At 39.6% G+C, this 24,171-nt stretch overlaps 1 protein-coding gene across 1 annotated transcript in view; it reads left to right on the top strand.

Moving 5' to 3' along the window:
• Pcsk2 (proprotein convertase subtilisin/kexin type 2) overlaps nt 1-24,171 on the top strand; it is a 231,922-nt gene that overhangs the window by 170,397 nt on the left and 37,354 nt on the right. The window contains exon 5 of the mRNA XM_013027061.1: nt 14,052-14,128. Coding sequence (XP_012882515.1) covers nt 14,052-14,128 — 77 coding nt within the window. The remainder of the gene's footprint in view (nt 1-14,051; nt 14,129-24,171) is intronic.

Genomic DNA, 24,171 nt, shown 5'->3' with positions numbered 1-24,171 from the left:
AGGTCAGCTTTGTCATGTGAGCTGCAAAGATAGACCTCAGCACCAAAGGCTACTAGGAAATGGAGCAAGGCAGCAGAGCTAGCACAAGACTAGGAGAATTGATCCACTCTGGGGCAGTCATCTCGATGGAATAGGTCATGAGCTTGGATCTGCTTCATAGAGCTCAAGTTTGGACCGTGGGGCCAAGCAATCACAGAATTTCAGAGTACTCTGGGTACTTGTATGCCCCTGAGTTTTGCTAAATCTAAGTTACATCTCAGTACATTGTAAACTTGACTTTGTCTGTATCATCTTTTAGAGTTCAGAAAACATACATCCTCTCTCTTTAGGAAAGAGGCAAGATGAAGAAGAAAAATAATGCACTGATATCTAAACACATTTGAAAAGGAGTGCTATAACTCCTGGTGTCATTAATGCAACCTGGCATCTCATTTATCTCTAATTGGCTATATTTTTGAAGCTTTGACACAAACATTTTTTAAGCAACAGGAGACAAAAATAACCCAGGCCTTAGTACTCATCAAAATTTATTTAACAGCAGGAAACCCTTTGTTCCACACTTTTGTGTTTTGTAGCATCAGGCCCTCACCTGCCAGAAGCAACAGTAAATCTACTAACATTATTCATAGCAATCACACACTATCTTGTTTTCTTGGGTTCCTCAGGTGTCTCCTATGGAATAAAAAGACTGTGAAATCTGGATTCTTAGAAGTGACTAACTTGAGACATGCCTAGAAACCTTGATGCTCCCAAACCACTACCTTTTTGTGTTCATTATTAGAGATTAACTTCTTTAGCCTCTTTCAGGATCTATTCTCTGTTAAAGCAAATGATATTGGGAAGGCCAATGTACTGGAATTAGTTACTCTAAGAAGAGCTTGTCAAATTTGCTTTCTCCCTGAGAGTTTAGGGACAATGAGAGATTGTAACAGAGAGATTATGGAGTCTTCAAGGGAGGAGAGACCAAAGGCAAAATGGGCAGCCATTTTACAAATAAAAGGGCCAATATGCCTGAACATCCTGTTAGAACACAGATTCAGTCAATCTGGTATGGGATGTGACAGTCTCTATGTCAAGTGTGCAACTGACCTAGGCCCACACTTGGGGCTCTAATGGGCACTAGTGACAGAGGAGCTGGAACAGGGTTTCCCAGCCTCAGCTGAACAACACAATCTCTAGAAATGGTTCCATTGTTTGGTTTGGTTTTTCAATTACTGATGCTCAGGCCCACCTCAGATCAATTAAATTAGAACTGGGATGACAGAAGGCAAGGGAAATTCTACCCTTGTAACAAAACTATCAGGCAAATGGAGAAGGGGTACAAGGGACAGAGAAGGGTTAGGTTCTCCCCGATCCTAATCAGAGGAAGAAATAGGCCCTTTTATTTAGGTGCTAGATGGGTCCATGCTCCAGTAATTTTCCACTAGTCATGGGGATGGCTTGTTGTTTTCTGTTTGTTGAGTTGTTCCTCCTGTCTTAAGATTTCCTTGTATAGGACAGAGATCAGTAACCAGGTTCTTTGAGGACATCATGGATTGTGCTATACTCTAACTGGAAGGTTTTGTCCCTATGGTAAGAGTAGAAGGATAGGAAGGAGACAGGGATAAGGGATGAACCCATTCCGCACATTGTGAACAAGGAAGGGAAGAGCTATATTTTTACTTTTACCTATAGGAAATAGTGGTGTGTAAACCTGCCTCTTGTCCCTGAAAAAGTCCCTGTTCTACTTCGAAAGGATTGCTTAAACATTTATGTGCCTAAAAATCTTCCAGGCAATTCTCTTTTGCAGCATGTGGTAGGCAAAGAGTTCATTTACCATTCCATAAATTAGTGTATTAGCTCAGGAGGGCTAATAAGATACCCTAGTCAAGGACATCTGCTCTCCAATGGCTTGTCTGACAAGTAGTTGATTTTTTAAGTTGTTCAATAAATGTTTAACTCAGCAAAAGAAATAAGTAGACAATTAGCTGAAGAAATGAATGAATATATTTGACCAATAATCTACAGGCTGACAAAGACTGAAACCATGATGTCATCACTTGAGGAGAGAAAGGATTCCCATTACTTCCTCAAATCTCTCACAGAGGTCTGTAATTCCAGGACCACTTTTTAAAGCTGACTCTGCTGATCATTGGAAAAGTCAAAGCCACAAATTTTACCATTACTATTTTCCAGTGTTCCCAAACATCCAGCTGTCACAACACACCTTTTGAATTTTCAGTGACTAGTAATATTATTTGCCTACTGTGTTTTTCTAAATTGAGTCACTCTTTGAACATGAAATAGATGTATTTGAAAGGGAAACTATAAATCACTATTTCAAATAGCAAAACAACTAATATCCTTTGACATAACTCAAAGTAAATGTCATGAAAACCACTGAAGCAGAGATGTTTCTGTCTACTAGTGCTCACCTCTGTCAGAATAAAAGGGTTAACATGTTCAGGGAGGTGTTAAAGCTAGAGGATCTCTACACAGAGACTTTGTCATTGGCATAACAAGAAGATTGGAGCATTTTGAAAGAAATCACAGGTTCCTGCAGTGTCAGGCTATTTGCAGTAAAGAGTAAGCATCAAAGATGAGCATATGTGTTGGTCAGCTTTCTGTTGCTATAACAAAATACCCAAGATAATTGACTTAGAGGAAAAGTCTGTCAGCCTACAGTTTTGCTGGTTTTAGTCTGTAGTCAGTTACCCCATTGTGTTTCAGCCTGTGGTGAGGCCACAGCTCATGGTAGAATAAAGCTGTTTACCTCAGAGTCCAGAAGTGAGAGAAAAAGAGAAAGATCAGAGTTCCATAATTCCCTTCAAAGGCACCCACAATAACCTAAAAATTCCCATGAGACCCCATGTCTTAAAACACTCAATAGCACTAGGGGCTTTAACAGCATCTTATGAAATTTTATCCTCTGCCAACGTGTTCAAGTTCTACCCAGATATCTAAAAGACATCAGATAATGCTGAAAAGGAAAGGAAAAAAAGAAGAAAGGAAAGGAAAATAAAAAAGGTAAAGGGAAAGGAAAAAAAAACAAGGAAAGGCCAGATCATCAAAGATTTCAGCTTTTAAGTAATCCAGCCACCAATATCACTTAACACACTGTCATTTTTATGATCTTCAAATGGTTTGCAAAGGAGTTTCAATTTAACATATCCAATTATTTGTACAAAGCATCTTGATCAGTCCCACCCCTTCCATCCTTGTTTAAACCCCTACATCTATAAGGTACAGCATAATCACTGACAATAAAGGAATGAGTTAAAAGCAGAAAAATTAGCTTTCTCAAATTATACCAATCTTGGATGAGAGAATTCATTAAATAAAATCATGCTGTTAAAAAAAAAAAAAACAAGAAGAGGGCTGGGAAGGTGGCTCAGTGGTAGAGTGCTTGCCTTGCATGCATGAGGCCCTGAGTTCGATCCCTCAGCACCACATAAGCAGAAAAAGCCAGACATGGCACTGACTCAAGTGGTAAAGCGCTAGCCTTGAGCTGAAAATCTGAGGGACAGCACCTAGGCCCAGAGTTCAGGCACCAGGAACAATGAAAAAAAAAAAGAAGAAGAATGGACCATACAAGTAAAAGATACATTTTCCAGGATCTTTAGCACTCTGTATCTCAGTGTGAGGGATTAAATTATTAGCTCTGTTTATCTACAGAGTGATCCATTGGTGCTCTGGGGGAGTAAATGCATCAAGTTAGTCTTTCATATTTGCTAGACATTTGTTTTTCTCTTTTAAATAATGCATGTAGCAGAATGCAATTGTTATGATTTCCATGCAGAAGAGCAAGATTGGATAGGTAGGAGAGAAGCTTTTAGAACCAGACTGCTGGCCAAAATCTTTGCTTTTAATCTTTTATCATCTGCGTGATCTTGGGCAAGCATTCAACCTCTCTGTGCCTCAGTTCCTTGTTCATAAAATGGGGGTGATAATAAGAACCCTATCTATCTAACAATAGCATAAAGACAAGCTAATGCATTCAAAACATATGAAAGAGTCCCTTGCACAAAATAAGTGCTCCATATGTGCTATTTGTTATTATTACTATGTCAAAAATTTTAAACTAAAAAGCTTATGCATTGTCTGCCAGGACTAGCTTTGAACTGTGATCCTCAAATCTCAACCTTCCACCCCAGAGCCCCAGACCCTACCTATAGATAAAACTCTATTAAAAAAAAACTCATGTTTCTCTGAAAAAAAAACTCAATGCATTTACCATCAAGTATATATCCTTCTTCTATAGAAATGGGGGTTCATTACGTACTCTATTCTGGACATTGCCATTTTTTACTTAATAACATATCCAAGAATGAATTCCCTGTAGACTTTGGACCTCATTCTTGGCCAGAGGTGCAGATTTTTGCATCTTGTGAATGCACTATAGTTTACTTAACTCATCCCCAACTTAGTGATTCAGGTTGCTTCTAATTTTCACTATTATAATTATGGCTATGTGGATATATGTAAACATATATCTTTCATACATATGCAAATGTAGCCATAGGTTAGATAGACTCTCAGCAGTGAGAATCACTGGGTGAAATGCTCAGTTCACATTTCATCTTGATAGATGTTACTGAATTCACCTTCAAAAAGATTGTACCAATTAGTACTCCACCCATGTACACAAAGTGCTGTGTCCCTTTATTCTAAAAGCCATATTTTAGATTCTTAAGAAAGGGGAAGCAGCTCATTCAAGCCTCTTTTATAAGGCTGCTAATCTCGTTCACAGGAGCTTCACCCTTATGGTCTCTTAACCAAAGAGCTCACATTTTGTGTATATGCCAGTACGGGATTTAACTCAAGGTCTTGTGCTCTCGCTCAGCTTTTTTGCTCAAAGCTGATGTTCTACCACTTGAGCCATACCTCCACTTGTTAGTTAATTAGAGATAAGAATCTCTTGGATTTGTCTGCCAGGACTGGCTTTGAACTGTGAACCTCAGATCTCAGCCTCCTGAGTAGCTAGGATTACAGGTCTGAGCCACTACTGCCCAGCTCTAGACCTTACTTCTTAATTACCAGTGCACTGAAAACTAGATTTCAACAGATGAATGAAAGGACACAAGTTTTCAGACCACAACACTAAGAAAAGCAATTATGTTAAGTCATAGTTATCAAAAGATTATAAATACAGGGGCTGGGAAGGTAGTTCTGTGGTAGAGTGCTTGCCTTGCATACTTGAGGCCCTGTGTTCAATTCCTCAGCACCACATAAGCAGAAAAACTGGGAATGGTGCTGTGACTCAAGGCACTAGCCTTGAGCTAAAGAGCTGAGGGACAGCATCCAGGCCCAGAGTTCAGGCCCCACAACCGACAAAAAATAAAAATACACATTTGTGAAAAGGTAACCAGCCTCATTCTTACCAATAGATTAAAAACAAAATCCCATGGAATATACTGAAAAGGTATCTCTGAATATCTGCTATCATAAGTATATAACAAAATATAATGGTGACAAGTTCACAGGGTGAACTGTAGTTTTTATTTCCTACTCATCATAGAAGAAAATGCTAGATGCCAGGTGATTGCTAGTGGAAATAAAGATGTAAATTTCTTTCTGCCTGGGTTTTGAAGCTGTCTTTTGTTGTTGTTGAGTCTTCTTTTTATTTGTGGTTTAAGATTAAATTTTAACAGTGTCAAATGAAAATAAAAGTGAAGCTGTCTTAGAGGCAGCTCTGGTGAATTTATGACCAAGGAATGCTTCCCTCTCAATCTATTCTGTGGGTCAAGGCTCTGGTAGCTCACACCTGTAACCATATCTACTCAGGAAGCTGAGATCTAAGGACTGTGGTTCAAAGCAAGCCCAGACAGAAAAGCTTCCAATTAACCACAAAATCCCAGAATTGGAAGCATGGCTCAAGTGGTAGAGCAGCTGTCTTGGGTGAAAAATAAAGCTAAGGGGCAGCACCCAGAGTCTGAGTTCAAGCCCCAGAATGAACACAAAAGAAACAAAAAAATATGCATGGGAATAGGCCTCAGACTAGCTTAGTAAAAGCTATACTAGCCATGGAAAGTATTAAGAGATGCCATAAAGGTAGGCAGGCAAAGAGCATTATCAAGAACCTTCCAATGGCTGCCTTAACTGTTACTCAGAGTGACTGCTCCCTTTCTTCTTCAACACAGGACCCCAAAATGTCTGGGGAAATATCTAAGAAAATAAGATATTCAATATTCCTTTGGGGGAAAAAATGGAATGTTTTGTTAATTGAGAGTACTTTGTTAAGCATTAGGAAGTATTGTTGTTAGCAGTTCCTTTTATAATCAGTGCTTAAAACCTCCAATTCTGCTGGATGGTGGCAAGATAGAGTCAAAAGATAGCACTGCTCAGAGTTGGAAAAGATATGGCTGGAGATATGGTGATACCTGTGTCATCTAACTACTTATATTACACCTTTCCTCTAACCTGGAGAGTGCTCCAGTAACTACAGAAGCTCCTAGACTTTCTAGACTCAAGAAAAGAATGAGAGAAATGCTCAACTCTACCATCTGAGAACACTGTGTTGATGGCAAAAAAAATAATAAACAACTCTAGAAACCTTAGGAGTATGGGGGGGAAGATGTCCAACAATTTCTGACTATGCATTTTTCTGTAAATTTTTCAAGTGCTAGAGAAATGTTAAATTTCATTAAGTTTTATAGTCAGGCTTAATATAGACATAAATCCCCTTAATGTTGGTTTCAGTCAAAAGTGAGCTGAACATTATCGTTAAACCAGTGCATGCAAGAGAATTATTTGAGGAAAATCAAAATAGGCACAGTTGGGAACATTCAGCCATGGCCATATTAGATGCAAGTAGGCGCAATAGCAAAATTCTTGAAGCTCTAAGAGACTGGGCTATTTTGTTGTTCAGTTTCCATGCAGATGAGCTTTGTTCTGGGACAATATGGTTGCAGTTTGAGATTCTATCTAGGGAAGCTCATTTCTCTTTCATTAGCCCATGAGCACAGTGCAATTTCAGCTAATACTGTTATAGAGCTCCTAGCTGGGTTATTTGGTTAAATGCCCTGAGGGAAAGTAGCAATCCTGAATAAAGGGAAGCATGCCATGTACTTTCATGTTCTAAATTCCTATAGCTGTGCAATCGCAATGGCAATTAATCTCTCGACACATGATCTTAAAGACTGATTATCTGACATGTTTTTTTGAGTCTTCTATTATTTGATGTCTCACCAAAGACTTCTGATCTCTATGGTTTAATTTCTTTGAGAGATAAGCTTTTTATAGGATTATAAGTACAGAGGCCTAATTCTTGTCATGGTTCATAGACATTCTAGTATATTCATAGTGCTTTTGCATGAAATTGAAGAAGGCACTTCCTAGCAATGGGTGTAAAACAGCAATTCAAATCTGCCCATGGAGGCTGGGAAGGTGGTTCAGTGGTAGAGCGCTTGCCTTGCATGCATGAGGCCCTAGGTTCGATTCCTCAGCACCACATAAGCAAAAAGAAAAAAGTCAGAAGTGATGCTGTGGCTCAAGTGGTAGAGCGCTAGCCTTGATCTGTGCTGTGCCCAGAGTTCAGGCCCCACGACCAGACCACAAAAAAACAACAACAACAAATCTTCCCATGTTCTATGCAGATGAATAAGCAGGCAGGGTGGGGGGTAGCCCCTCTGGGATGGCCAGTTGTTTTATAAGATTCCCCATCTTCGTGCACATCTCATAGGACCTGCCCAACTGCACATAGCAACCCTGATTGCAGAAACCACTTTCCCAGCTTTGTGGTCAGACCACAGAGTTTGACCCTCTGTGCTCTAACATTATCTGTTCCATCACACCGGTGGTTGCCCACATCAGCGTATCCCAAGAGTCCCATATTGCTAGAGTGTGAACACAGCATCACTTGTTGGAATGAAAGATAAACAAACCCTTGTATAACAGACACCATGTGTGCTTATCTCACCGAAGTAGTCACCTGTGCACCATGGAGGGCTGTTTCCTGCAAATGCTGCTGCTCTGCCTAAGGTGATGTTCTGACCAGAACAATCAGGACATTTGTATATGGAAGGATAGAAGAATGACAGGGTGGGTGGCCCTTCAGAAATGCCCTCCACCAATGATGGACTTCTTTCCAGTGAGCCTAACCGAAGTTTCTGACCAAGTCACTTATCTGATAATCCACCATGAGACAGGAGAGGAGTAAGCATCTGACTGGCTTAAGTCTGATTCTTTTCAGCAGCCTCTACCCTCCTACATGAGACACATATATTCCAGAGCACACATATATTCCCAGGAAGGCACAATATTGGTACGATGTTGTGGCATGAGCCTTCAGAATGCAGCCTGGGAATAAAAGTGGTCTGGAATATGCTCAGACATCTTCAAAGGCTTTCCAACAAATTTCAAGTAGTATGTATTTTTGGTTTTGCAGTTCTCAGCACAACTACGTAACTCTGATAGGTATTGCAAAAACAATTTAACTCTGCTATTGTACTGCCAGAGCAGCCACTACAATTTGTAAACAAATGAATATGCTGTGTTCCAATAAAATTTCATTTACAAAAATACATAGTGAATAGACCCATGAGCCATATTTTGTGACTATTTCTATAAGTGGCCAAAGCAGCCAAAGAAAGAGAAGTAAAACAAGTAAGAGAATGAGCTGGGTGTGGTGGTGCCCACTTGTAACTCCAGCACTGAGAAGCTGAAACAGGCTGATCAAGGTTCTAGGCCATTGATACAGAGAGAGAGAAGGGGGAGGAGAAACAGAGGCTGAGGAAGGAGGAGGCTGAGGAAGAAGGAGGAGGAGGAGGAGGAGGAGGAGGAGGAGGAGGAAGAGAAGTGGGAGGAGGAGATGGAGGAAGAGAAGGGGGAAGAGGAGGAGAAGAAGGCAGAGGAGGAGGAGGAAAAGGGGGAGGAGGAGAAGAAGGGGGAAAATGAGAAGGGGGAGAAGGAGAAAAGGAGGATGAGGAGGAAGGAGAGAAAAAGAAAAAGGGGGAGGAGGAGGGAGAAAATTGAGGAGAAGGAAAAAGAAGAGGAGGGGGGAAATAAGGAGGGGAGAGGAGAAGATCAGAGAGAGAAGAGGAGGAGAGGAAAGGAGAAGAAAGGAGAGAAGAGAAGAAAGGAAAGAAGAGAAGAGAAGGAGAATGCTTATATGAATCCACCCATCCTTTCATTTTATCTTCACAGCGACTGTATACTAACAGTTGCATCATCAGTGTTTTAAAGATAAAGAAACTTTACAAGGCCAAAACAAACTAGATGCAAAACCAGGTCTATGTGATTTTAATGTCTCTCTCTCTCTCTCTTCCCTTCACCAAGAAAATGTCTGCACACAACTGGGTCTTATGCAGCCCCCACAAGGAGGGCCTACTGGTCACAAAGGCTTTCCACTCCATATTCATTATTCTACTGCAGGGTCCTCAGAAGCATCGCTGTGATGTGAAACCATGGGGCATGGTTACCACAGTGTTTAGGAACTCAGTAAGACCAGCCCCAGCATCTGAAGTGTGCATTGGTCAGCCTGTGCCTTTTATGGCCACACAAACTAATCTCCAGGAATAACAAGACAGTGGGTTCTGTGACATTCAATTCTGCCCTTGTAGTGTGTACACTGGCCATTCAGTGCAAGTGCCCCATGCAAACAATGGGCAAACTATTAAACTTTTTCCAGGAGTAAACATGGCCTGTCTTTCTGAGTATGTATTCTCATACTCAGAAATAGAGCCTTCAGATTATGAAATACCCAGAGATACTTTCTTTCTACCCTTGCCCTCAACTTTCATAAGAAAAATAAATGAGCCATTATCAGAAGTTTCTTCTAGAAATAACTTCCAGGGAAGCCCTGAGGTCAGTTTGGATTCAGCCCAGTCTTCTCACTGTCTGTTTGATGGTGCAAAGATAATTCAAGTTCTTAACGATGACTGAATCATCACGATCCTGAATCATAGTGGATTAAGCTACATTTGCTGAACAGCTAGTAATTTCTAAAACAAGAAAATAGGTCCATATTTTAAAAAGAAGTTATACAAGTCCGAACAACAGCAAGCATCACATTTAGCCGAAGACAACCAGAACACTAAATTTTCCAAAACACCACTTACTCTTAAATGTCCACAGCAATGGCTGTCATAGAAAAGTCTAGCATAATTCAAGGCCAGTATAATTGACTCTTGTACACGAATAATTTTACAGGAGACAACATTGTAATTCAAATCAATGAATGATTGAGTCTGGCTATAAAAGCATAAACAGAACTTTTGAAAGAATTGCTCACCGTTCTCTCTTGCTAGAAACCATTTGAATTTTAGCCAGAAAACATACACCCAACAAGAACAACTCTTTGCCTTCCTTAGTGTTTAGTGTAGACTATGCCCCCACCCCCGACCAAAGAATTAAGCATTAGTCATCAAATTCATTCTACAAACAACAAAATTACTCAGGTTCCAAAGTTTTCATCTGTTTCAACATTGAGAGCCAAATCTGACGCCCAGACAACACATGGTTTTACTTCTTGGTACAAAAATAGGCACAGAGTTTTCAAGGGTTCTAAGTTTCCAGTTTGGAGCTCAGAATTTTCCAACCCCTTCTTCTAACTCCCACCTGCCTCATAGCAAGTCATCTTCACCAAAGCCAGAAATAAGAGCCAAAGAGAGTTGATCAACCCAGAACCCAGCAGGAATTATGAGGCAGAAATAAGCCACGGTGGAATACTTTAAGAAACCAGTCACTTAGACAATTATGCATAAGGTACAGGAATTCTGCATTTTTCCCTAATTGAACTATTTTCTATGTGCCAGCAGCCTTATTGCATTGATAGAAACTTGATCTTAGTCAGCTCGGTGTTTTTTCCCCTGACCTCCTATCTCTGGAATTGACTTTAAGCTTCCAAGGGCTAATACAGCATTAGGAGTGGGAGATGATGTGAGAGCTAGCTTTCTACCCTCTCTCTGTTCTGACTTCTTCAAGAACCCATGCACATTGTCCCACCATCAATTCACAGAGATTCCCAAATCCTGGCTCCTCATTGTCTTGACCACCAGAACTTTCTAGGCCAGCTGATTCTCTCTTCATCAGTCTTAGCCTCCTACAGAATATTCTGCCACTGAGGGTCATGCAGAACCACTTCTGGTGTGTGATTCCGGGATAATGCCATAAGCATGAACCCCAAACCTCTCCAATGTTTTTTTTTAATTGTGAAAATACTGTACAGAGAGGTTACAATTACATGGGCAAGATAATGAATACATTTCTTATCAAGCATTGTAGCCTCCTCCTTTGTTTCCCCTTCCCATCCCTTCCCATCCTCCCCAGTCCCCCCCCCACCTAATCCTCCTCCCCTCTCACCACCAAAGTTGTAAAGTTCATTTTCAACATAAGGACTTGTACATCTCATTGTTGCAATGGGTCCACCTGTATCCCTATTTAAACAATTTGTTTTTTCCCTTCCCCTCCACAAATTATACTGACATCAAATACAGTGAAAGCAGGGGTTATACCGTGGGGGAGGGACATACAAAGCAACAAAAAAATAATCTTATAAATGTGTTAGAAACAATTGCATGAAAGAAAAAAACATTTGAATACATATCTTAGGATTCATTTCCCTAACATCAACTTATCTGACCTTTCCTGCTTGACTCAAACATATACTAGTTATTGCAAATAAGGAGAACCATGGGACCTATGTTTCTTTGGGCCTGGCTTACTTCACTTAATATAATTTTTTCCAAGTCTTTCCATTTCCTAACAAATGGGGCAATGTCATTCTTTCTGATGGAGGCATAGAATTCCATTGTGTATATATACGACATTTTCTTCATCCATTCATCTACTGAGGAGCATCTGGGCTGGTTCCATATCTTAGCTATGGTAAATAAGGCTGCAATAAACATAGTTGTGCTGGTAGCTTTAGTGTGGTCTTGTTTGTGAACATTTGGGTAAATGCCCAAAAGTGGAATTGCTGGGTCATAGGGGAGCTCTATGTGGAGTCTTTTGAGGAACCTCCATACTGCTTTCCAAAGTGGTTGAACAAGTTTACAATCCCACCAACAATGAAGTAAGGTTCCCTTCTGTCCACATCCCCTCCAGCATCTGTTGTTAATAGAGTTCTTGATTTTAGCCATTCTAACTGGGGTGAGGTGGTATCTCAATGTTGTTTTGATTTGCATTTCTTTTTCTTCATGTGTCTATTTGCCATCCTTCTTTCCTCTTCAGAGAAGTTTCTCTTTAAGTCTTTAGCCCACTTATTTATTGGGCAGTTGTTTCTTTGAAGATTTGTTGTTGGGGGATTTAATTTTTTGAGTTCCAGGTATATTTTAGACATGAGACCCTTGTCCGTTGTATGGCTAGTGAAGATCTTCTCCCAATCTGTGGACTTTCTATTGATCTTGCTAGCTATGTCCTTTGCCACGCAGAAGCTCAGAAGAGATGCCACTCAGTGCTCCCTCTGACAGTGTCACAGTGGCTACTCCTGTCACATTCCCTACCCAACCCAATCTACACCAGGCAATCCTAATTTCTTCTATGGAGAAATAAACCAGACTCAAAGTAACAGAGCATATATCAAAATAGTAGTACTGGAGAGGGTTGAAATCCAAATATTCAAGGAAAGTCACAGGAGAAATAAAAGCCAAATAGGTGGTCTCCCAGGAAAAAATGTAATAGACCAGACATACAATTAAGGTTTTTAAGTGAATGAAAGTAATTTGGGATCTAAGTAGAAGAGGAAAGGCAGTAGGTACTTGTCCAGTGCAGACAGACTTCCAGTGTAGACTTTCTACAGGCCTGCTGTTGGGATGAAGACCTAGATTCTGAAATAGGATAAAGAACTCCAGAAATGGAACCTAGAGGTTTTACTTTGTTGTTGTTGTTGTCAATGTACTGCATGAAGTTATTTCTTTTTTCTTTCATTCTTTTTGTTTCTTCCTATGGCTTATCCTTTGTTGTCACTGTATTTGATTTTGGTAGCCTGTGTATTATATATACATTCATCAAATAGTGAGACAAAGGACAAAGAGTGAACCAATGCAATAATGACACTCACAAGACGCTATATTGGAAAGGTACTTTATGCCTGGGGGTGGGGGAGGGATTTGGAGGAGGGAAAGTGGGAGAAAATAATGAAGGGGGTAGCAATAAAAAAATAATTTAAAAAAGGGGTAGCAATGTTCAACAAGAAATGTACTCGCTACTTTATAGATGTAACTGTAACCTCTCTGTACATCTCCTTGACAATAAAATTAAATTTTGTAAAAAAAGACCTGGGGGGGAAAAGACAAAATTTCAGAATGGCTCTGCTCATTTGTTTATTTAAATAAATTACTACTGACTGAGTAGCCCTCATCCACACTGCTTGAGATCATTGTACAGTACTAATGTGGCAAGCACTCTCAATAGAAAAAAAATGGAGGAATGAGATTATACTTGAATTTTATACTCCTCACCATCTACTGTAGGGTCTAAGCTTATAAGAGCTTACAATTGTCTGTTTATTTTTTAGCCATTTTCTTGATGCTTGTTTCTCCAGCTAGACTATAAATCTTACAAGGACAGAGATAACACTATTGTACCTTACTCTTAGCAGTCTTGAATATATGGTGAAATCTTTATATGTGTTGTGTAAATGAATGATGTCCATCATGGGTGGTGTTAGGGAATTGGGCAGGGGTTTAACATCAATAAGATGAAAGGAAACAACATTAATTGTCAGGCACAGCAGGAGCAGAAGTGAGACTTCTGCATAAGACAAAAAAAAACCTCCAAAAAATATCTGACTTCTAAAAACTAGAAACATGTTGCCCATTGGTTGAAGGAGCCATCAAGGAAATTTCCCATTCATTTTGGATTCTGAGGAAAGTCTGCTCACCTACAAGGGGTGCCAACAAATAAAGACAGACTTGGAAAACACAAGGCTTCCATTTACTAACCATTTGAAGACTTCAAACAAGAAAGGGGATAAAAAGAACATTCTAGATCCGTCCCAACTTTCCAAACATGTCATTATACCACAACCCTCCAGGGAGAGGCTATAAACATTCAACAGTATAGCTCACCATACTGGTCCCTTAATGAGCCTCTGGCTTCATTGACCTAATGAGATATCTTGTGTTTTTCAGAATGCCGAGGCAAGTTATGACTTCAGCAGCAATGACCCCTATCCATACCCTCGGTACACTGATGACTGGTTTAACAGGTAAGCCATGCCTTGTGAGCATCTTTGACAGTGGGCTTTAGGGTTTTGCTTTATTTTGTTTTGCCTAAGGGTTGAATAGTACCATGAAAACCATCTCAATGTTACATCCCCTTATGTTGGAGTTTTCTTTCTACTTGGTGGCTATATGCTCTGAATGTGTGGAGATTTTTCTAATACTATAATGATCCTCAAGAATTACCTTTTGACTATTTTGCTCTGTTGAACTAGGAATAAACTGCCTGTTAATATATTAAAGATAGGATAAAACAGAAAGAAGAAATCTTTTACTACAAGGGAAATTAAAAGAAAAAAAGAAAGACAGCACTCTGATTTTGCTTGAACTGTTAAAACCATTGCTGAAGAACTTTTTGCTTCATGGGCCTATATTGGTGTGTTTTTGAAAAATGTTTCTGCTTATAACCTTACAATTACTCATGTAGTAAATGACAAAGAGTAAATATAGTTGGCAAAGGTTTGAGGCAATGTCGGGGATAAAGAGTGTGTGTGTGTGTGTGTGTGTCCATGCACACGCGCGCGCGCGTGTGTGTGTGTGTGTGTGTGTACACTAGTATGGGAGTTTGAACTTGGGGCTTCATGCTCTTGCTCAGCTTTTTTGCTAAAAAGACAAAGGCCACTACATAAACCATATATCTACTTCCAGCTTTTTACTGTTTAATTGGGGATTTTTTTTTAATCTCAGATTTTTCTGCCCAGACAGGCTTCAAAACACAATCCTCAAATCTTAGCCTCTTGAGTAGCTAGGATTACAGGCATAAGCAACTGGCACCCATCCATGGGGAATAGAGTTTCAACTGTACAAAACTACCCAAATGGTCCACCCAAATAGATTTTTACCCTATTGTACTACTAAAGATATAAATGTGCTTTCTGTTTCAGTGAAGTAAATGCCTTGTTTTGATGGTTAACTGCACAAAGAAATATCAAGAAATTAAGATACAGAGCTTGTATACAGTCAGAATTTTCAATGTAATATATGAAAATGGAACATAGTAAGCTGAAGGGATGGGTAGAGTTGGGATAGATGGAGGGGAGACTGATGGAAGTGATGACATTGATGGGGATGCATTGTATTCAAAAATTGACATGTTGAATTGAAACCTCTTTGCACAACTGCTTAATCTGGCAAACAGTTCTGCAGTGCTTTGATGTGTGTGTTCGGAGAATAAGAATTTATTTAAAATGTCTAAGAACTTTGGGAGTGAATTTAGTCCATGTCTTATAACCCTAGATCCTAATGTCTGTTTAACAAACTATCCGCAGACACAGGGATATGAAGTTAACAAATAAATGTCACTACAGCAGGGGTTAGACGTAATTGGCAATAACAGGCTGGAACACTGTGTTGAGTAGGGCCAGCTTCAGCCCAAATGTTTGCCAGCTCTCTGCATGTATATCAGAAAAGAGAGAGGCAACATGTGTAACAACCACTTGCTATCTCTCTGGAAGTCTTAGGTACTAAATTAATTTTGATAAATTGGCCCAGGCACAAAAATATAACCAAGCAAAGTTTTTTCCCAAACCCCATATTTCAAATCCAAGCACAATCTCCCTCAAATCAAGTCTTTTGTGAGATGATATGAGACTAGTCCTTTAAAAAAAACTTAAGGCAATGTCTTCTCTCAAATATTTTCATTCACAAACTTTTTTTAAAAGTACCATTCTAAACCACCTTAAAACCTGTAATTAGACCTAATTAGTGTTTCGTGTAATAAAATCCATCATTGTCGGCAGTAACAAATCCCAAGGGTCCATTTACCCAGGGACATTGTGATAGTGACTCAGACAAGCATGATCCCCATGTCCTAGGAAGCCAATGACTCAAGACAGGGTGTCCATTTTGACCACTGAATGGTTTTCCCCAATTATCAGGTCATTTTCTAAGATCCCCATCCACCATGGCTTGTTACTACCAAGATTAGATGATGCCCTCCTTGACTCCTGTCCTCTCAAAACTAACAATGAAAGAATGATGTTGAAGTTCAAGCCTACAATGCTGGGAGAATCCTTAGTCCAAAATGTTGGCACCGGCTGGGCATAAGGAAGATTTAAATAACTTACCTTTCTCCTAAGAGGAGGGTATATTCTCTCGAAATTCCCACCAGGATGAAATGACATTATATTTTGTTTCTTCTTCTTTGTATCTATAGCTTAAGGTAGAAGGTTAGTGAATAGGTTGGGCTGTTGATAAAACAATAATTGATAAAGCTATAAGATGGGTGACATGGAGCTCACTCTACTTTTGTATGACTTCAAGGTTTCCTACATATACACGAGTCAGATATCCATTGCTGTGACAGATTCCTGTCTGAGAAAGACAAAATAAGAACATTAAGATTTCTTTGGGCTTACAATTTCAGAGGTGTCAGTCCATCATTATCTGGCTCCATTGCTTTAGGCGTGAGTCAAGGCAGGATATCAGGGTGGTAGGAGTGTGGAAGAGTAAAGCAGCTCACCTCAAAGAGGACCGGAAGCTGAGAGAGAAAGACAGAAGGCATCCAGGGAAAGGTCTAGGCCCCAAGGACACTCTTTGTGGAAATGTGAATGACTGTATGGGCACTCCGAGTGACTCATCTCCTCCAGCTAGGCTGTACTTCCCAACATCTCCAGGACCTCCAAGAATAGTGCCACCCACAATGCAATAAGAAGTTTACCCATGGGGCTGGGAAGGTGGCTCAGTGGTAGAGCGCTTGCCTTGCATGCATGAGGCCCTGGGTTCAATTCCTCAGTGCCACATAAGCAGAAAAAAACCGGAAGTGGCGCTGTGGCTCAAGTGGTAGAGCACTAGCCTTGAGGTAAAGAGCTGAGGGACAGCGCCCAGGCCCACAACCGGATCCCCTCCCCGCCCAAAAAAAGAAGTTTACCCAAAATGCATAGCATATTTAAAAACAGGCAGGAGTTCTATACTACTTATAAGACTACTAGTTTTGGTGTGCAAGCTTTTGGAGGGCTTGCAGGATCATATAAGGAAGAAACACATGCTCAATGCCCTACAGTTCAGATGTGGTCAGCACTAAAATAGCACTAACATAGCATACTGAGGAAAGCTAACACACATTGAACAGTTACTCTCTTTAAGGCCCTGATTCAAGGTTTTATATGTACTCATTCAATTAATTCTCATAATAATCTTCTAAACAGATATTAATAAAATCACCTCACTTTGGAAACCAAGGCACAGAGAGTTTAATTAATCTGCACAAGGTCCCATGGCCAATAAGTAGTAGAAACAGGTTTGCATGGGGACTATTGGCCCAGAATCTGAGAAGAGGTAATAAGTAGACTTGGAGGTGGGGCAAATATCCAAATTAGGCAAAGATAGTGAGACAAAGATGGAGGAACAAGTTATATTTGGGAGGTGGCTTGGATAACTGGTATGGGAGTTGGAGACTGCAGAGAGTTGTATTCTAAAAAGGGTTGACGGAAGAGATGAGAGGAAAGATTTAAACAGGTTGCTAAGAAGAGAAGAGTTTACAGTTGGCTAAGAAGCCATAAGTGATTATTCTTTCCCCATTACATTCATGGAGCGTCACTACCTGGAGGCCCCATGGCCTTGAGCTCAGCATCTGCCTTTGTCCAATACAGGAGCTGCTACTGATCCTTCATGAGTCTCTCACCAATTCCACAGCCATAGAGCCATGCTGTGTTCTCCTCAGGTGCTCTTCCTTGACCTGGGCACCGAATCTTGCCCCTCCTCTCTGTTCAGCCTCTTGGGGGCCTTGAGCAATGCTCAGTTCCACATACACTGACATTCCAATAAAGACTGGCTGTCGCTTTACGAGAAAGGAGTTGTTGCTATTAATTATTTCAGCCACACTGCTTGCCACAAAGGCTTGTTAGAACACAGAAGTGATTGCTGCCTGGGCGTCCACAGCAGCTCTCCATCATGGGGTCGCCATTTGCTGTGGGAAGTAGAAAATAAAACACACTACAAGAAACGCCCTCAAGCAAACATGTAAAATGTTCCCCTTGGATGAGAAACCACGTTCAAAAGCATCCCATCCCTCCTGGGTTCTCCTGATGCTTTAAACCATTGCAGCACACTCTGTGCACTTAGTTCCCTTCATGTCTACTTTTCATTTTCTTTTTAGCAATCAATCCTGGTGTTTGAACTCAGGGTTTCATGCAGGTGCTCTATCACTGAATCCACACATGCAGACCACCATGTACATTTCTTTAAGAACAGATCTAAAACTCTTAAGCCAGGCACTACTTATGAAAAAAGCAAAACTGCTTTTTGTAACTATGTATATCAGAATGTCTTGACCAGTGCTTGATTGGATTTGGTAAGATTGTTCCTTTTAATAAGCAGAGCCAGTATATTTATTCCATGATCAACTAGTTTAATAATTACATGCAGTATTTCAGCTCCAGTTCCGAAACAGTTGAGAAATTTGCAAACAGAGTATGATTGTTGCCGAGCTCGCATTCAGAGGACTACATTTGACCAAACAAAGTAACAATGGTAATAACTCAAGTTATAAAAAGGGAGGAAAATGTTACAAATCTAATGAGCATCAATAATGTGCATAACAGATATAATTGATTTGCTGGGAGGCATCAGGATCTAACATCATATTTTTTTCCTGGCTGGCATTCAGTAAATATTGATCGACTGGGTGATAGATGGGTGACCTACCTTCTCAGTCATGCTGAGATGTTGAACAGCCTTGACATCTGTCCATTTTAAGTCTGCCTGCTACTCACAAGGTTTGTGGCCCACATTCTGTCAATAATCTTGCAGCCTGGCTCAGTGTTAAGTCAATGTTTGGTGATGCATTGCGGATCTGTATTCCATTACTGCACGGTTGTCCATAAAAATCTCTCTTGCATAGCATTTCTTTGACAGGCGTTCACCACTGAAATGTCATCCCTGCCATCAGTGATATTTATGAGGTTACAAAAGACACAGTACACTCTATCTATTAAGTCCTAAAAGAGTAAGAGAATATGGATTAGATGCAATTCCTGAATGCAAAAAGTTTCCCATAAATCCAGGAAGAGAGGAGACATTTATTACAACCAAAATGGAGGATGGAAGGAAGGAAGCGCTCTCTCGCTCTCTCTCATATATACATATATATATATATATATATATATATATATATATATATATATATATATATATATGCTGAAGACTATTTATCTCTATATGTGCTAATTTGGTTGATAGTGTTAGGTAAACCTTCAAGTAAACAAGATTTTCAGTGATTAGGCTTTTTTCCTTTATAAAAGCCATATTTTATTTTGAAGAACCTATGCACCAGGCAGTAGAAGAACAAGGGAGAAAAATGGCTCTCTCTGGCTTCCTATTTTCACACTGATGTAAGAGATTTTCTATCCCAGTGACACTTAATGGTTTAGGAGGAGATGAACATCTTTTCTACAGGTCTTTATGGATTAATTCAGGAGTCACCTCCTGGATAATAAAATTCCAAGTGTTTTCAAAGACCTCATCTAACTTCTTTTCATGTGAGCACTGAGCTTGCCTCATAAGTCGATATTAGCTTAAAATTTGTTGCTTATAACTAACCCTCTCTACATCCAAGTCAGAGCAGAGTGAAATCCAATGGCGTATAATTTTGCTAGCTATTTCAAGCCACTGGAGAAATATCATGGTTTCTTTTCATTTCTAGTCCTCTACCTGGGATAGACAAATTTTTATTTAAATTGTTCTTTGGGCAAAAGGAAATACACATAATATAGATCTAAGAATTGTGGAAAAACATATAAAGACTATAAATAAATACCTGAATGTTGGTATAATCAACTCTGCTTTAGAACCTAATGTGCCTGAGATACGAGTTGTTATTGTGGTGTTGTTATCATCTTCAAGTAGCAATGATTCTTTTCTTTTTTTAATGTACATTTTTTATTGTAAAAATACTGTACAGAGGGGTTACAGTTACATGAGCAAGGTAATGATTCTTTTCTAAAGACAGCAAAATGGAGCAGATAGGATGGAGAAATGTAGTGTTTGTGTGCATTCTTCAGTATGAAACTAGTGATTCCTAACTTAGTTCTTTGTTTATAAAATGGTACGAACGCTGCTACTTTCAAAGTCTGAACTGGAGCTGAGAGGCATGGATGCAGATTGCATGTACACAGCCTGGCAGACAATAGACACTCTGTAAGTGGTACCAAATCCAAATTTGAGTGACAATGAAGTATCTTCCATAAGAGCTAAATCAAGCCAGGTGCCAGTGGCTCATGTCTGTAATTCTAGCTACTCAGGAGGCTGAGATCTGAGGGTCATGGTTCAAAGCCAGCCCGGGCAGGAAAGTCCATGAGACTCTTATCTCCAATAAACCAATCAAAAACCGGAAATGGCGCTGTGACTCAAGCGGTAGAGGGCTCACCTTGAGCTGAAGAGCGCAGGGACAGAGCCCAAGCCCAGAGTTCAAGCCCCACAACCAACCAAAAAACAAAAAAAGAGCTAAATCATATACTCCAAAACTAGATACAAAGCAGGAGAGTATATACCAAAGGAGTCCATGGAAGATCCAGTTTTTGATCCCATTTACTTACCTAGACTCCCTTCTCTCCTGCTCAGCACCAGGTTGAACTTCTTGACAAAAGTCAAGTGGTATGTTTCTCAATTGCTAATCAAAAGAGGACTTGTTTCCAGTGATACCTTGTGTATGTAACACCCAACGTGAGTGGTAAGGGAAGTCAACAAGCCTAAAGTAGGGTCTCAGAAAAATGGAAGGCCTACCTTACTTCTGTAGAAAGCACCACAGGGTGGTCGACAAACTTTATGCTTCCCAACAACAGCCACTTATCACTTGTCAGTTATCCTAGCCTATCCTGCCTAAGTATTCATTCAGTTCTGAACAATAGTCTCTTGAAACCCCCAAAACTCTTGCTTTGGGCATTAGCCAACAAACAAGACTTATGCCAAAATAATTATCTAATCTACATTTGAGCTCCAATATATCTAACATCAAACTCTGTCTCCACAAATGATGGGTATTTTCCATTATATGTATGTGGAAACTAGTTTTTAACTTATAAACTTACAAGTAAATACATTGGGTGGTATGCCAACATACACAAATGTATTACCTGAAATATAGTAGATTCGAGTGAGAACTCAATTAGTGTAATTTCTTAGAAAGGCAAAGTCAATGTAACTGTAGCCCCTCTGTACAGCATCTTTACTATAAAATAAAATTTTAGAAAAAGAAAGGGAAAGGCAAAGTTCAACAAAATAAAACACCGGAAAGCAGATACTCAAAAGGGGTTGGGTGGGGTCAAGGGGAAAGGAGTGGACAAATGATGAGAGAGGAAAAATGCAGTCAAAAACCCAGTGTATAGCCTACAAAATTAAGAAGAGAGAGGGAAGGGATGGGTAGAGGAGGAATGAGTAAGAATGTTGAAAGGGATGACATTGATAAAGATACATTGTATTCATAAACTGCTTTGTTAAATGGCAACTCCTTTGTACAAGTGCTTAACAATAATTTAAATAATATTTTTTAAAGTCTGTCTCCAAAGGCATGGTTGAAAAAACTTTAGCTGGTATCATGAGACTTTGGCAAGAGTCTGTAAACCCAGGGAGACTGAAGGGTGAAGATGACTTCTGGTGAATGGATAGAGTTGCACACTATTATGCTGGTTGAATCTGTCTTCTCCGCAGTGTCTCTATGAATCCAGAGCCTTGAAACTCCAGGATGGGGTCTAGCTGTGGGATTCAGAATTAAAGCACAATGAAACAGTCCCAGGATCAATAACCAGAGAAAGAGGAGCCCAAAGAAAGGGAAAGAAGAATGCGTATGTCTAACTCAAAATCTGAATTTAATTCCAACATATCTACAAAGAGGCATACCCACCAAAATTTAAAACCAGGATAGGAATTCATTCCAGATGAAATTGGTAGTGTGGGGCAGTTGTGGAAAAGATGTGAGTTACGTATAGTTAGCTCTGAGTGATAAGTGCAAAGATACACTATTGATTTACAAAGAAAAAATTAATATTGGGAGAAACACAAGCAAAAATAAAAATATGAGCTAGGCACTGGTGGCTCAAACCTGTAATCCTAGCTACCCAGAAGACTGAGATCTGAGGATCATGATGTGAAGCCAGGAAGAGAAGAAAAGTCTATGAGACTCTTATCTCTAATTAATCACAGAAAAAGCTTGAGGCTCAAGCTTTTTTGCTCAAGCACTCACCTTGAGCAAAAGATGCTAGGGACAGCCCCCAAGTCCAGAGTTCAAGCTCCAAGACTGGAAAAAATAAAATATGAAACAAAAATTAATTAATTTCAAAAATATAATAAGTGAAATAGGAAATAAAATCACAATAAATGGGATAAAATCTAGCCTGGGTATTGTTGGAGAGATAATTGTTGAATGGAAGATAATAAAGACTCTTTGTGTGTGTGTGTGTGAAAATACCATATAGAGGGGTTACAATCACATGGGCAAGATAATGAGTACATTTCTTATCAAGCATTGTTGCCTCCCCCTTCCCATCCCTTCCCATCTCCCCTCCCCCCACCAAAGTTGTAAAGTTCGTTTTTCGACATAACGACTTGTACATCTCATTGTTGCAATGGGTCCACCCATATCCCTATTTAAACAATTTGTTTTTTCCCTTCCCCTCCACAAATTATACCAACATCAAATACAGTGAAAGCAGGGTTATACCGTGAGGGAGGGACATACAAAGCAACAAAGAAATCATCTTATACATATGTTAGAAACAATCGCATGAAAGAAAAACATTTGAATACTTATCTTGGGGTTCATTTCACCTAACATCAACTTATCTGACCTTTTCTGCTTGTCTCAGACATCTACTAGTTATTGCAAATAAGGGCTAAAACCTATAGCAAACATTCTTCTTAACGGTGAAACTTTGATAACATTCTCTAAGTCTGGAAAAGATAAGGGTGTTGTCCATCATTTCTTTATCAAACACTATGCTACATCTCATAACTGATCAAAAATTATAAATCTAAAGAACACTCTGAGACAATTATAAAACTTTGTGAGGATATCAAAGCATTCTCGAGTTATAGAGTGACATGCTAAGGTCATGAATAAGAAGGAGGAACAATATATAAAGATGTCAAGTTAATCTATTAATTCAATGTGATTTCAATTAAAATTTCAATAGCATTTCTCAATGGAACCAGACAAAATCATTCTAAAATTGATATGAAAAAACAAAGGGCAAAGAGTAGAAGACAAAAAAGAGAGGAGGGAAAGAAGAGAAAATGTGGGAAAGGAATGCAGATAATTAAAAAAAAAAAAAAAAAGGCCAGGCACCACTGACCTATACTCAAAAGGTTGAGATAAGAGGATTTGAGTTCGAAGCTAGCACTTACAGATAAATTCTTATTTCAGTTAACTAACAAAAAGCCAATAGTGGAGGTGTAGCTCAAGTGGTAGAGTGCTAGCCGTAGCAAAATATCAAAGCAAGAATAGGAGGCCCTGAGTTCAAGCCCCATTATCCGCACATCAAAAGAAGAAGGAGGAAGAAGAGGAGGAGGAGAAGGAAGGGGAAGAGGAGGAGAAAATCGACACCAGAACAAGAGTAAGAAAGGGAAGCTTCATCTGCCAGATGTCAAAACATTATAAAGCCATAATAAGTATAAGTGCATAGTGTGAAAACCAGGAGTAACAAGATCAAAGAAATGGAAAAATAAGCCCAGAAACAAAAGGAAGCTTAGAACATGACCAAAACAGACAGCAATAAAAATGCAAATAAACTGAGAAGTACTGTTGGATAAATGGTGCTAACTATTCACATGAGGGAAATAGATGCCTATCCACATAATGAACATAAATTCCAGGAAAAATAAAGATGTATATAACTCATGAGTGTGTGTGTGTGTGTGTGTGTGAGAGAGAGAGAGAGAGAGAGAGAGAGAGAACCCAGGGCCTTTTCTTGGCTAGGTAGGCTTTCTATCAGTTGAGCCATGCTTCCAGTCCCTTTATATGTTGGTTATTTTGTTGTTGTTGTTGTTGTTGTTGTTGGGTCCGGTCATGGGGCCTGAACTCTGGGCCTGGGCACTGTCC

This window comes from Dipodomys ordii, unplaced genomic scaffold (genome assembly GCF_000151885.1).
Source record: "Dipodomys ordii isolate 6190 unplaced genomic scaffold, Dord_2.0 Scaffold99, whole genome shotgun sequence".
In the NCBI taxonomy this organism is placed as follows: Eukaryota; Metazoa; Chordata; class Mammalia; order Rodentia; family Heteromyidae; genus Dipodomys; species Dipodomys ordii.
The sequence above is the reverse complement of the archived record's forward strand: the minus strand, read 5'-3'. Positions and strand labels throughout refer to the sequence as shown.